Source organism: Cajanus cajan, chromosome 2 (assembly GCF_000230855.2).
Source record: "Cajanus cajan strain Asha chromosome 2, NIPB_CcT2T_4, whole genome shotgun sequence".
Classification (NCBI taxonomy): Eukaryota; Viridiplantae; Streptophyta; class Magnoliopsida; order Fabales; family Fabaceae; genus Cajanus; species Cajanus cajan.
In genome coordinates, this window is record NC_138518.1 from 41,369,274 (window position 1) to 41,382,656 (window position 13,383).

Here is a 13,383-nt window from a genome sequence, read left to right on the forward strand (position 1 = left end):
TAGCTCCAATATTTAACGCGGTTGCATACAAAGGCAGAATTCTAACTCCTGACCTTGTTTAAGCGTAGATCAATCCTTACTGCTGAATCACACGCTTAAAATTTAAAAGCAAAAATATATTAAAGAAGATTACGTTACGTTAATATTAAAATACGTAACATTACGTTAAAATTATTAGAGTTGAACTATTTTTGGAAGGTAAAACAAGTTTTTTTTTCCTTCTAATTTGTCATCTTTCGTTGACTTTAAGATTTCAATTTAAGATTCTCTTAAAGAGTTACAGTATTATTATTATTAATTAAACACGTTGTACTATTTTATTTTTAAGATATTTAAATTATGTGGACCGATTCTTCACGCAAAATAAGAATCATTATGATGATAAACCCAACAAGCACATAGATAAACAACATTCTAAGAGGAAAGTTTCGGAAGCTAAATATTTGTTTTTCCACATTCTCTGTTCTACTTCTTTCAGTCTTCTTGTTCACAGATCATGGAAGATTACATCTTCAAAGCCTTGACAATCTCTTTTGCTTTTATAGTTCTCTATGTGACCACAAAACTTTTGCAAAACTTTTGGTGGAGACCCAAAAGAATAGAGAAACTTCTTAGGCAGCAAGGGATCAGAGGCACTTCCTACAAGTTTTTCAAAGGTGACATGCCAGAGATGATGAAGTCTATCATAGAGACATCATCTAAACCTATGTCCCTCAACCACCACATAGTTCCTCATGTCATCCCATTTCTTCATCAAATGTTTCAGAAATATGGTGAGTCACTTCACAAATAAACAATTACAAATTATGTGAAGATATTTTTTTTAATCATGTTATTTGTGTCAAGTATGTTTCAGAAATATGGTGAGTGACTTTGTTGATGATGATTTTTGCATGTCAAGTTTTTAGTGAAGTCTCTTTTCTTAATCAAGTTTTTTTATTTATCCAAATTTAAGACCTTACTAAAAACAAAATTGAATCTAATTTCACTCAAACTCAACAACTTGTTAAGATATGGGACATATTTAATAATAGTATGATTATTTTAAAATACATATTTATGATTTTTTTGCTAGACATGTTATGGGTATAATTTATTCACCATTCTACTCAAACTCAAATCCTAAACTTTATTAAAGGGATTTGAACATGTTTCACTCAGACCAAGTCGTTAACTATTTATTTTAATATTATATACAGTTGAGATTTATTCTTTTCAAGCCCTTATCTTCCACCTGATAGAGTTATTGCGAATAAATATGTAGTTAGAAATCAAACACAAATAAAATACATGTAGTGGTATTTTGATGTGATAACTTGCTTTTGTGGATGATTTTTCATAGGAAAAATTTCACTCTTTTGGTTTGGAAGAACTCCATCTGTGCTAATAGGAGATGCAGAGCTTGTGAGGTTTATTTTGACAAATAAGAATGGTCACTTCATCAAGCCACCACAAAACCCCTTAGTCAAACATCTTCAGTTGGGCCTCTCATCGTTAGAAGGTGAAATCTGGAGCAAACGAAGAAGGTTAATAGCTTCTGCATTCCTTGTTGAGAAGCTAAAGGTAAAATAATTAATCACTTAATAATAATTTATTTATAGAGTTAATCACCTATAAATTATCAGTATAAAGTTTTTTTACACTAGCAACCAATCATATATTTTAATAGAGTCATGTTATTTACTTTTATTAGTGACATGACTCTATTAAAAGATATGATTGGTTGTTAGTGTAAAAAAACTATACTCTAGCAGTGTATAGATAATTAACTCTTATTTATATTATGTAAATCAAGGTATTCTTTAGTTGAAAAACTAATTTTTGAAATACTAAAATTTATTTAAAGAATTAACCTCTTTTAATAAATATTTTTTTTCATACACAACGATCAATGATCGGATACCTCAACCGATAAGTTATCTATCAATTATGTTACACCCTGTTCGTATTTAATATTAATTTCTTCTTTTAAAAACTAGGGAATGGTTCCAGCAATTTCAAGGAGTTGTTGCATGCTGATAGAGAGGTGGCAGGAACTAGCAAAAGATGAAAGATCATGTGAGTTTGATGTTTTACCTGAATTGAGTGTTTTGAGTGGTGATGTTATTGCTAGAACAGCCTTCGGAAGCAGCTACCAAGAGGGAAAAAAGGTTTTTGAACTGCAGCATGAACAAATATCATTGGTTCGAGAGGCATACTGGGGTACCTATATTCCTGGTTTCAGGTGCAATGATATAATTATATTATTAATTCAGTAATTATACAAAACATAACATTTAATTGCTAACATCCTTTCTCGTATGAAAAATGGGAACATCAACGTTAATAAGTTCAACTAATGTAACCTAAAAAATTTTAGTTTAAGTTTTGGGTTTAAAAAAAAAAAATTAAAGTATAGTTTTAATGTAGTTTCGAGAGGGATTAATTTCTAACGAAATCAATAGATACCAATAGCATGTAAAATATATATATATATATATATATATATATATATATATATATATATATATATATATATATATATATATATATATATATATATATATATATATGATAAATGGAAGGTTTGAAAACAGTTTTTTTTCCTTGTCATATTTAAAGATATTTTAGTACTTAAAATTTCAATAAGGACAATAGCATTCCAGAAATAAGTATCATTCATGATATAATATTATACTACATATTTATATATATATTTTTTAATAATATGTGGAGGATCTATAAATCTATAATAAACATAAAATTGGGGAATGCAAGAGTAATTAATTAGTATCGTATTAATTTTCATCGAAAATTTTGCTGCCAAGCATTTTTTTTTTTGGGTCTAAAATTTTAAGATTTAATATTTTCCATTTTACAATTTTTGAGAACACATTTTTTAAAAATATTATTGTTTGATATTTAACATTGATTATATATATGCCGGTAGATGGAGAGAGAACTTAATTTAAATACTGAGTTTGCAATTTTTTACATGAATATTTAATAAGAATTTACTTTATAATATAACCAAATTATATTAATGATAAAATACCGTGGTAAAGTGATCAAATCTTAAATATTGGATGTCAATAAAACTATTTTATATTAAAAATATATGTAAATCAATAATATATATATATATATATATATATATATATATATATATATCCCTTAAATCTTATATGTATTTTTAAGATTAAAAAATGTGTATGCATAACTTTTTAAGTAATCATATAACTGCTAAAAAATTTGATTTTGGTCATTCATGGTTTGATTACTCCAATTTAAATATAGATCATTAAATCTTATTTGAATCAACAAAATTAAAAAGAAAATGCATATTACTTTTTTTAAAAAAAGTAGTCATGTAACCATAAAATAATTTTTAGACTTAATTATATTTTTTGTCACTCATATTTTATAATTTTATAAATTTTATCTCCTAATTTTTCAAAATTTAACAAATTTTATCTTCTGTTAATTTATTATTTGATGTCATTAAATAATATACATTGACATAATATGTTAACTATGAAAAAGGATACATTGATTGTTTATGTCACATTGTCAAATTACATTAACATTAACAACCAATATATCACATTAGTAGTTAACGTGACATATCAGCTAGCTATCAACTAACAGTGTCAAACAATTCACTATTAAAACAACAAAATATACGAAGTTTTGAAATAAAGACAAAATGTATAAATTCAAAATTAAGTGACAAAATTCACAAAATTGTAAAACATATATAAGTGACAAAAAATTACAACTAAACCTTAGTTTTAATCTTGAACATTTATGAACGTATGAATGGTCTTGTAACCCAAATATAAAGTTTTCGCGTTCTGTAAAATGAGAACAATATTTTCTAAGTTCTTCTTCCAAGTTGTATTGTGTACCCAGGTTCATACCGACTAAGAAGAACAAGAGGAGATACCAAATGTACAACCAAATTAATGCTATATTGAAAGAAATGATTAAGAGGAGAGAGCAAAGAATGAAAACAGGTGAATTGGAAAGTCATGATCTATTAAGCTTGCTATTAGAGTGCAAAGGGGAAAGTGAAAGTTCTCTAACAGTTGATGATGTGATTGAGGAATGCAAGTTGTTATACTTTGCTGGCCAAGAGACCACAACCAACCTTCTTACATGGACCATGATTGTTTTATCTATGCATTCAAATTGGCAGGAAAAGGCCAGAGCTGAAGTATTCCAAATTTGTGGCAAAAATGTACCTGGACTTGAAACCATAAATCGCCTTAAAATAGTAAGTATATAACATCTTAGAGAGCTTAAAATAATTCACTAATATAATTTTTTAATTACATGCTAAGTTTCATACAAATTTTGCATAAAAATTTACAAGAAATATGGTTTTTATAAATTTTACTATAAATTTTTTTATACAAGAAATTCTGCAGGAAAATTTATTGAAAAAAAAAATCATAGAAACTTATATTACTTGTTTTTTTTAAGAAAAAAAATTACTGAGTGCATTAATACATTATCACGTTTTGTTGGGAGTTATCCAAAATGTTTAAACTAGCTATTACTTAAATATGTTTTAGCAGCGCATGATAAATTTTGGTTTAAATTTTTAAAAGAAATTATTGATTTTAGTTCTCGTAAATTTATTTTTGCGAAAGGCATGGTTTATGTTATTATTTAGTGATGAGGTGACATGTTTTAGACATGTCAATGTCATGTTAAGTTGTTAACTATACCACTAAAATAATGTGACATAATATGTTTAGATGCGTGTAACGTCATAAGTAAATAATTCTTAGTTTTTTTTTCTAAAAAAAGAACAATTAAGATTAAAACTAATGAATAAAAATTATAAAGACTAAAAAAATAAAATAAAAAATATTTGTAAATGTTGACTAATATATTAAATTAACTAGTCTTGTTTGTTTTATCTATATCTCTCCTTAATTAAATGATAACGAAGAAGAAGAAGTTAATATTATAAGCACCACTTGAGAGAAGAAAAGTATTCTCTTTTTATGTGGTTTCATTTTCTTATCTTTTTAAACATTTTCAAAAAAAAAAAATAACTAAGATAAAATGATAAATAATTGTTTTTTGATGTTATTGAGAGGAGAGAATATGAGATAAGCAAAAGGCAGCCTACATATTTCGTTTTCCATTATCACCTCTAATTACATCATATATGAAATATTATTTTAGACCAAAAACCTTATGATAAATATTTGACTGTGATTTGTAGGTGACAATGGTACTTCATGAAGTCCTAAGGTTGTACCCACCTATATCATATATTCAGAGATACACACTATGTGAAACAAGGATAGGAAGCATAACCATTCCTGCTGGAGTTCAACTTGAACTACCATTTATGCTTCTTCATCACGATCCAAGGTATTGGGACAACCCACAAGAGTTCAATCCTGAGAGGTTTTCTCAAGGTGTTTCCAAAGCTTCACATGATCAAGTTGCTTTCTATCCATTTAGTTGGGGTCCAAGAATCTGCCTTGGCCAAAACTTTTCCCTCATAGAAGCAAAGATAGCTCTCGCTATGATTCTTCAACATTTCTCATTTCAACTTTCACCCTCTTATGCCCATGCTCCTCGAAATAGTCTTACTCTTAAGCCACAACATGGGGCTCCAATTATTATCCACTCTATCTAATTCATCTAATAAGTATGAAATGTTGTGTGTCATGTTAAGTGTGATAAAAATGTTCGATTAATTATGAGAACCCTTTATTACATAAAGTTGGATATGATGGGAAAATAATTTTCCACAAATTGTCCATCCATACTGGAGTATTATTATCCATTCTCTCTCTCATATGCGTGACTTTTCAATTTTTATTTGCTTGTGACTATTTTAATGCAATTGCACTGGTTTGAAAATGTGTAGAGACAATGACGTTGGAAGCCTAAATTAAGTTAATTCTCTCTCATATTATGTTGAACTTTTATTTTATTTATATTTTGATGTGACACTTCCTTTTTTTATTTTTTTCTTTCAAGTTTAAGTTTAACTCACTATTCTTAATTCTTTTAGGATTTAACTTCTTAGTATGATGTCATTATCCCCGTTATCTTCGAGAGGACTTGCCCTCAAAACATAAGTCTTCTCTCCTACTTTAACACTCGCAAAATAAAGTAAATTGTAAGTATTACAAGTGTTGCTTTCTTGATAAATAAAGAGACCTAACCTATTTATCTTCTTAATTTATGTATCGGATTGATCTATCCTTAAGGATTTTTATTTTCATAAGGTCCTCTTGAACCTATTTTATTCTACCTAAACTCAAAATATATTTTTCAATTTTTCTTAAGAAGGTTTGTTACTAACTCTTAAAAAGACTTGTCTTGAGTTTCCACTACAAAAAAAATAACCTATGCCTACAGACGCTTTTACCTATAGACCTGAATTAGTGTAGGTAAAACTATAAAAAAAAATTTACCTACAAATGTTTAATGTAGGTATAACTCAAAAATCTATACTCACTTTTATTTGGTGTAAGCAAAACTCAATATAACTTAAAATTCTTCTACCAACAAATTGTCAATGTAGGTAAAAGCCTTCAAAGACTTATACATACTACTACTTTAAGTAGGTAAAATATTTACAAAATTTATACCTACAGTTAATTAATATAAATAAAAATCCATGTAAAACAAATAAATAATTATATATAAGACTAATTAATTTCATAGAAAATCAATATCAATACAGAATATATAATTAAAAATTAGAATTAAATAACCAATCTTTAAAAAATAATTAATTAATAAATTAAATAAAAATGTATCAATTAATAAATCAATAATTAAAACATTGAAAAGTTTATATATATACTGCTTTGTGTGAGCCCAAAACATTATTTGTAGAAATGAATTTAAAAAAAGAAGAATATAAAAAATATTTGTTTGTATATATTTTAATCAATAATTGATATTTATTTTATTAAAAAATAAAAATATAATTTAAAAAAAAATTCTTGGTGTTTTGAAAAGTTAAAATTACTCAAACCGGTCCATACACATTGGGCCAAGAGAAGGAGGGTGTTCAAACCCGATCCCGATATGGTTCGTTAATCCAAGACCAAGTGTTCCTGCTTCGTTCGGTAACAGTCTCTCTCGTCCCGATCCTTCGAAAACCCTACTCTCTCTCTTCCTCCAGAAGCTGCTCAATTCCGCGCTCTGATTCGCACAACCATGTGGTTTTCCTTCTGGAGATCCAGAGATCGTTTTTCCTTGGATCAACTCAGGTTTGCATTCCAAATCCGCCCAATTGCATGTTCTCGTAAATGCACCTAATTCAACAAAAATTAAATTAAAATAAAATCCGCATTTCTCGTTCGGGCGATTCATGATTCAATTCTGCCTTTCTTTCTTTGCCTGAGACCTGTATTTTGTAAAATTTGTTTGCGCTTGAATTGAAGTGAAGAGTTTCGGCTTTTGAACTTTCTGCTTGTCCTAACTTACATTGATGGTTGATATTAGCTGCTCTCAATCTCTCATCTGATACTTATAACTTTGTGTTATTTAAATTAATAAAACTTTATGTGCAGCTGAGGACAACTTAGTATTCCTATTGAAGTGGTTTAAGCGTTTCCCTCAATATAAAGGAAGTGATTTTTTTATCAGTGGTGAGAGCTATGCAGGTAAACAATGCGCTCATTATCTATTGTAACAGTAGTTTTAAAGTCATTGTTTGCTAGTAGTGGTTATGTCTTGGCACTTCATACTGAGGAGAAAAAAAGAATGTTGATATGAAGACGTGTAGGTGTTTGAGTTCTTTGATTCTGGTCTGTTTATTTTATTTAGATTTTATAATGCTATAATTCATAGTGGTCAATCATTAATCCTGTGTATCAGGGCATTATGTTCCTCAACTTAGCCAAGTTATTGTAAAGTACAACTCGGATACTAAGGAAAATGCTATAAATCTGAAAGGTTTCATGGTATGGGCTCCAATCTTTCATAAAAATAATTCCTTGGTTTATGCTTATTCTCATGATTAATTTAATCTATACATCTCTGCTGCAGGTAGGAAATGCTCTAACAGATGATTTCCATGATCAACTGGGGATGTTCGAGTTTATGTGGTCAAGTGGTTTGATTTCAGATCAAACATACAAGCTTTTGAACCTACTTTGTGATTTTCAGTCAGTTGAGCACCCCTCAGATTCATGTGAAAAAATTTGGGACATTGCTTATAATGAAATTGGAAATATAGACCCATACAGTCTCTATACACCTCCGTGCAATGCTAATGTTAGCCAGTTAAGTTAGCTGGTGAGAAGAAAGCATGTGAGTGAACATATTTTAAATTTCATAGTATATTATACAGATCATTTTGAAGTGTTTGTAGTACTGATCATTATTGATGTGTTATGTCATGCTTCAGAGAATTGGTAGACTCAGAGGAGATTATGATCCATGCACCGAATACCACTCCATTGAATACTTCAATAGGCCTGAGGTCCAAACAATTCTTCATGTTGATCCAGATCATAAGCCTGCTACAATTGGTAATGATCATTGATCACTAAAAATACTTGAAAATTTCTATTTGCTTCCACAATATATGTTAATCTGATTCTAAAAAGGTTATGTTAGCTTTAAAAATAGAAGGTAAAACAATTAGGTGAAAGCTTCAAATACTGTATTACTATTATGTGAACTGCAAACAGTTTTCTCAATGATAAAAAATTATTAAACTTTTATTAAACTTTTTATAATAATTATCTTAAAGATTGTATAAACTGTGATTTCTAATTGATTTTAAACTTTTTATGCCAGAGTATCTTCGTTAAAATAATAATTAATAAAGCTTGACAAATTGGACTTTTGTTGTTACATTGTCCTATGTCCACTATTAATTTCATCTATTGCATTAATGATAGTGTTATAGAGAGTGTTGGTGATCAAGTGACAAATCTGAAAGAAGGGGATGTGGTAATTCCCACGTACATAGGCGAGTGTCAAGAATGTGAGAATTGTGTTTTAGAAGAAACCAATTTGTGTGTGACATACCCGGTTAGATGGACCGGTCTACTGCCAGATAACACTTCAAGGATGTCCGTCCGAGGACAGAGGCTATATCATGTTTTAAGTTGTTCTACATGGTCAGAGTACATGGTTAGTGATGCCAACTATGTTCTCAAGGTTGAGCCAACCATTGATCCAATCCATGCCAGTTTCATCTCATGTGGCTTTTCAACTGGTTTTGGAGCCGCTTGGAAGGAAGCCAAGGTTGAAAGTGGATCCATTGTAGCCGTTTTTGGTCTCGGGGCTGTTGGATTAGGGGTATATATATGCTTAAAATAATCTTATATGTTTGTGTCAATTTTTTTTAACTTCGATTCATGATGATAATGACCTGGTGACTTGTGTTGCTTGCAGGCTGTAATTGGAGCCAAAATGCATGGAGCAACCAGGATAATTGGAATTGATACAAATGAGAAGAAGAGAGAAAAAGGAGAAGCTTTTGGAATGACTGACTTTATAAATCCTAGTGATTCTGATAAATCTACTTCAGAATTGGTCAAGGAACTGAGTGGTGGAATGGGTGTGGACTATTCATTTGAGTGTACGGGAGTTCCAACCTTAATCACTGAATCTTTGGAAGCAACAAAAGTTGTAAGTTCACCTCACCAAAGCAATTTGGTTGGTTCAATAATTTTTTATCATTGAGATACATATGATTCATTATTCCACTATCACTAATCTATGCACGTTATTATACTAATGGTGATTCCGTACCCCCTCTGCCACCTTCTCTTCCATATTCCAGCATCCTCATCAATTCCCGGTTGCCAAGTGTCTATTCTGTTACTTATTAATTCTGATAATAAACAGAATACAACAAAATTCTGTTTGATATTTTCTGCAATTGAGGTTGATATTCAAAGTGAATAGACTTGAGCAAGAAATCTGTTGGACAATTGGTAGTCCTGTTAGTGTAACAGCCATTTTGTGAAATTATTAATTTTTACGTTGGTCATCTGTTTTTAATCGGTAATTCAATTTGGTTGTGAAGGAGATATCAGATAATTCTGCCTTTGTTTTCTACATGTCCAAAGGTTTTTACTCTACTTTTCTATACATTTAGGATGAAATAGTTTCATTTCCACTCTATGTTGAAGCAATACACTTTGCCTTTCATGAGGAGAGCATGGTTCGTACTGCTGTCCGTACTGTGACCCTTAATGTTTATCATGGTAAGATACTAAGATTTACTGTTTTATGTGGCCTTTCTCCCTCCAAGTTTCTTTCCTGAACTCAGTTATGTTACGATGCAAAATACTAAATTTTCTGACAATTGTCTGTGCAATTTTCAGTTGGGGATGAATGTGTTAATAGATATATAGCCAGCGCACCTCACACTAATTACTTCTCAAACCTGGTTTCATTCTTTAGGAATCAATGTATGGATTTAAATAGACTGGTCTCTAAGACACTGAAGTAAGACATCATTGCTTCTTTTCTCTTTAGTATATTAACTTCAGATTTCCTTTTTTCCTGATAGAGAAATTATTGTTACTGAGACAGAAATCCAGGTCCAGATTCAACCTCTGCAATTATTGCTGCTGTAGATGAAATTGAGGATAACCTGTATTACTTTAGTGACGTTATCTCTGCTGGAATTCCTGATGTTGGGAGGCTAATAACAGACAGCATTCTGATGCTTCTGATTTTTCCAATTCTTCTTCCTTCCCTGAGATTACTGGATGTTAATGTATGAAACTTCATTTTCTGGTTTCTATGTTCACTGTGATCTAATTTGCATCTGTTCAAGGATCTCTAAAAGATCTTTCTTGGATGGATTTTGATTTAATATTATACAGTGTATTCTTATTAATGTTTAGTAGCACATTAATCCAGGACATGCAAAGTGGTGTTGTCACTTCTCTCTACTTACTTTGTTGCATCTTAAGGATAGTCAAAATCAAAGATTTGGCAAATACCATAGTCATGACACTTTTTTATCCCTTAGAGGCCCTTACAACATTTTCTAGGGGTAAAGTCAATGGCTATATATCTGATCGCAGTTTTACATCTGTAAGACAAGAACCAGATAATGATAATATTGCCAAGTGCAATGCAGAATGCTTGACAGTGAATGTGCCAAACCCTTCTAGTTCTCCAAGTTTTCACTCAGTATGTGAATAAGTAAAAATTTTCATGTTATTTTAATATAGATCAAAAAACAACTTTTGTCAAGTCATTTACTTATCTTTTCCTTTGTTTTTTATGTTTTGTATATATAGTTTTTATTATTTAATGAAATTTAAGCAAGAACAAAATATTAAATTAGATATATCAATATATCAGTTAATGAAATTTGACTTTTTTTTTATACTTTAATGTCATTTTTTGTATACAAGATAATAATAAAATTTGAACTACACTTTGTATAGAGTACACATATTCTCTATAAGATATATATATATATATATATATATATATATATATATGTACAATAATAATAAATAAAATAAAAAATACTTTTACCTATAGTCAGAGCATGTAAGAATAAGTTAATGACTTTTACTTACGGTCATAACATGTAAGTACAACTTAATGGTATTTACCTATAGTAGGGAGTGTAAATATAAGTCAATGACTTTTACCCACGCATACAAATTGTAGGTAGCTTTTATAGTGACAGTCAAATGTAGTTGTAGGTAAAATTATGTCTATAGGTAAAACTTATAGTGATATGCTATTAGTTGTAGCTATATGCCCCCTCAAAGTTGACAACTTCAATGTGTGTAGGTCAAAGTCCATGATACTTTTACCTATGGAATTTAGATTTTTAGTGACATTTTTTGTGTGTAGGCATAAGTCATTTTTCTTGTAGTGTTCCCATGTGACCACCTAAACTCCTAGAAACTAAACTATTCACAACTAAAATTCCTTGTCTTCGTAGGAACAAAGTTTTGTCCCCAAGATTAGAAGGCTTGAAAAAGAACATTAAACTCTTGATTATAGGTGAGGTAATTGAGAATGGCACCAAATTATTTTCAAAGAAGTAATAGGGTGCCACTCTCAATTAAGAAAATATTTACAAGAAAAAATATTTAGAAAGAAGGGAAAGTAAGTTATTAGAAGTGACTCAAAGCTCAATAAGAGCTTGAGCCTTCTTCCTTCAACTCTAACTCACTTTTCTTAATTTTTTTAGGATTTAGTCTCTTAATATGATATCATCATTTGTGATATAATTTTGAGTTGCAAGTTTACACGCAGATCATTTAAACATATCCTTGGTATGTTTATGTTTTAAAGCATATCCTTAAGCATAAATAGTATTGTACAAATGCTTCACCATTTTCTTTAAGTATTACATTGAGTTAAATTGAATATTGTTAGAATCCCTTGAGCTCTTGATTATATGACCTACTAAATCGCTTGAAATTATTTATACAATAAGGCAGCAACTATTTCTCAAAGGATTTTGGAGGAGATTATGTTCATGTTTACTTTAAAAGAAATTTTTTTTATTCTTGAAGTTAAACTCAAAGGGGATATTTAAATATAATCATAATATTTTGTGTGAAAATAATATATTAGTTGTGTCTATGATTTTTTACTTCTATATGGGTATTATTAGATAAATAGTTAAAAGTACTAACTTATGTTATTGTTATCCCAAATTGTTTCTTTTTAACTAATATCGGTAAGGTTAATCTATGGATTCTTCGGATTCTTGTCGAGGATCACCTAGGCATATATTTTGAGAACATAATAAGATTATTTGTAAAAGGTAATTAATGATAAATGAGTTAATTAGCCATCGATACCCAAACCCAATAATAGTATAATATAAATAATGATATTTTAAAATGAAAAGATACTTTTATATCACATTTATTACATCACTCTAATTAAGACGGATACTTCATGAATATTGGAATGACTTTTATAAGAAAAAGATTTATGGAGAAGATGATGCCTACAAGAAAGACTATGAATGACATGCAACCCAAACAAATGTATTGGCCGAGTTGTGGAAGATCAAAGTGATCTCTCATATGCTATTAAGATACTACATAAGGAGATGAATGCAATTAAACAAGAAAAAGCGTGATGCTTTAGAGCTTTCGACAAGGGAGAATATTGCAGACTTTAGGAGTTTGAATAGAGCATGGATACCCACTAATCAACTCAATATTGAAGCATCCTTGTATCAGGTACCGACAACACCTCAGATACCGATTCATCATGCAGTATTCCTACTACTATTAGAAAAATGTCATTTTTTGCAAATTTTTCTGAAAAAAATATTTGCAAAATTTTTTTTATAAATTTTCCTAAAAAAAATAATTGCAGAAATTTTTTTGCGAATTTTCATAAAAAAAATATTCACATAAATTTTTTGCGGATTTATTTGCGAAAAATAATTTGTAG

The 13,383-nt window shown here is 29.5% G+C and overlaps 3 protein-coding genes across 4 annotated transcripts; all 3 read left to right on the forward strand.

Moving 5' to 3' along the window:
* Positions 1-348: 348 nt before the first annotated feature.
* On the forward strand, positions 349-5,918 carry LOC109788392 (cytochrome P450 CYP72A616). Its single transcript, XM_083068142.1, has 5 exons — positions 349-773; positions 1,343-1,563; positions 1,980-2,224; positions 3,892-4,255; positions 5,219-5,918. The coding sequence occupies exons 1-5, from the start codon at positions 497-499 to the stop codon at positions 5,639-5,641; spliced, it is 1,530 nt and encodes a 509-aa protein (XP_082924268.1). The 5' UTR covers positions 349-496; the 3' UTR covers positions 5,642-5,918.
* A 1,100-nt stretch (positions 5,919-7,018) lies between these two features.
* Positions 7,019-11,200, forward strand: LOC109811764 (protein TRANSPARENT TESTA 9). Of its 2 annotated transcripts, XM_083068144.1 has the most exons (10): positions 7,019-7,235; positions 7,539-7,631; positions 7,846-7,931; positions 8,017-8,280; positions 8,378-8,501; positions 9,376-9,612; positions 10,085-10,193; positions 10,314-10,437; positions 10,525-10,711; positions 10,858-11,200. In XM_083068144.1, exons 5-10 carry the CDS (start codon positions 8,403-8,405, stop codon positions 11,143-11,145), a joined length of 1,044 nt encoding a protein of 347 aa, XP_082924270.1. In that variant the 5' UTR covers positions 7,019-7,235; positions 7,539-7,631; positions 7,846-7,931; positions 8,017-8,280; positions 8,378-8,402; the 3' UTR covers positions 11,146-11,200. The 2 variants fall into 2 exon arrangements, with proteins under 2 accessions (XP_082924270.1, XP_082924269.1); XM_083068143.1 differs by lacking the exons at positions 7,019-7,235; positions 7,539-7,631; positions 7,846-7,931 and adding an exon at positions 8,877-9,279 and having other exon boundaries at positions 8,263-8,280.
* On the forward strand, positions 7,183-8,262 carry LOC145954911 (serine carboxypeptidase-like 29). The gene is made up of 4 exons (XM_083069598.1): positions 7,183-7,270; positions 7,539-7,631; positions 7,846-7,931; positions 8,017-8,262. The coding sequence occupies exons 1-4, from the start codon at positions 7,183-7,185 to the stop codon at positions 8,260-8,262; spliced, it is 513 nt and encodes a 170-aa protein (XP_082925724.1).
* Positions 11,201-13,383: the final 2,183 nt, after the last annotated feature.

What these genes read in the sequence shown, in the direction of transcription:
- LOC109788392 (XM_083068142.1), top strand. Translation starts at nt 497, where the DNA reads ATGGAAGATTACATCTTCAAAGCCTTGACAATCTCTTTTGCTTTTATA. An exon ending in TCAAATGTTTCAGAAATATG is followed by an intron (nt 774 to 1,342) that starts GTGAGTCACTTC and finishes GATTTTTCATAG; the next exon opens with GAAAAATTTCACTCTTTTGG. An exon ending in TCCTTGTTGAGAAGCTAAAG is followed by an intron (nt 1,564 to 1,979) that starts GTAAAATAATTA and finishes TTTAAAAACTAG; the next exon opens with GGAATGGTTCCAGCAATTTC.
- LOC145954911 (XM_083069598.1), top strand. Translation starts at nt 7,183, where the DNA reads ATGTGGTTTTCCTTCTGGAGATCCAGAGATCGTTTTTCCTTGGATCAA. An exon ending in CCGCCCAATTGCATGTTCTC is followed by an intron (nt 7,271 to 7,538) that starts GTAAATGCACCT and finishes CTTTATGTGCAG; the next exon opens with CTGAGGACAACTTAGTATTC. An exon ending in CAGTGGTGAGAGCTATGCAG is followed by an intron (nt 7,632 to 7,845) that starts GTAAACAATGCG and finishes CCTGTGTATCAG; the next exon opens with GGCATTATGTTCCTCAACTT.
- LOC109811764 (XM_083068143.1), top strand. Translation starts at nt 9,049, where the DNA reads ATGTCCGTCCGAGGACAGAGGCTATATCATGTTTTAAGTTGTTCTACA. An exon ending in CTTTGGAAGCAACAAAAGTT is followed by an intron (nt 9,613 to 10,084) that starts GTAAGTTCACCT and finishes CTATACATTTAG; the next exon opens with GATGAAATAGTTTCATTTCC. An exon ending in CTGGTCTCTAAGACACTGAA is followed by an intron (nt 10,438 to 10,524) that starts GTAAGACATCAT and finishes TTACTGAGACAG; the next exon opens with AAATCCAGGTCCAGATTCAA.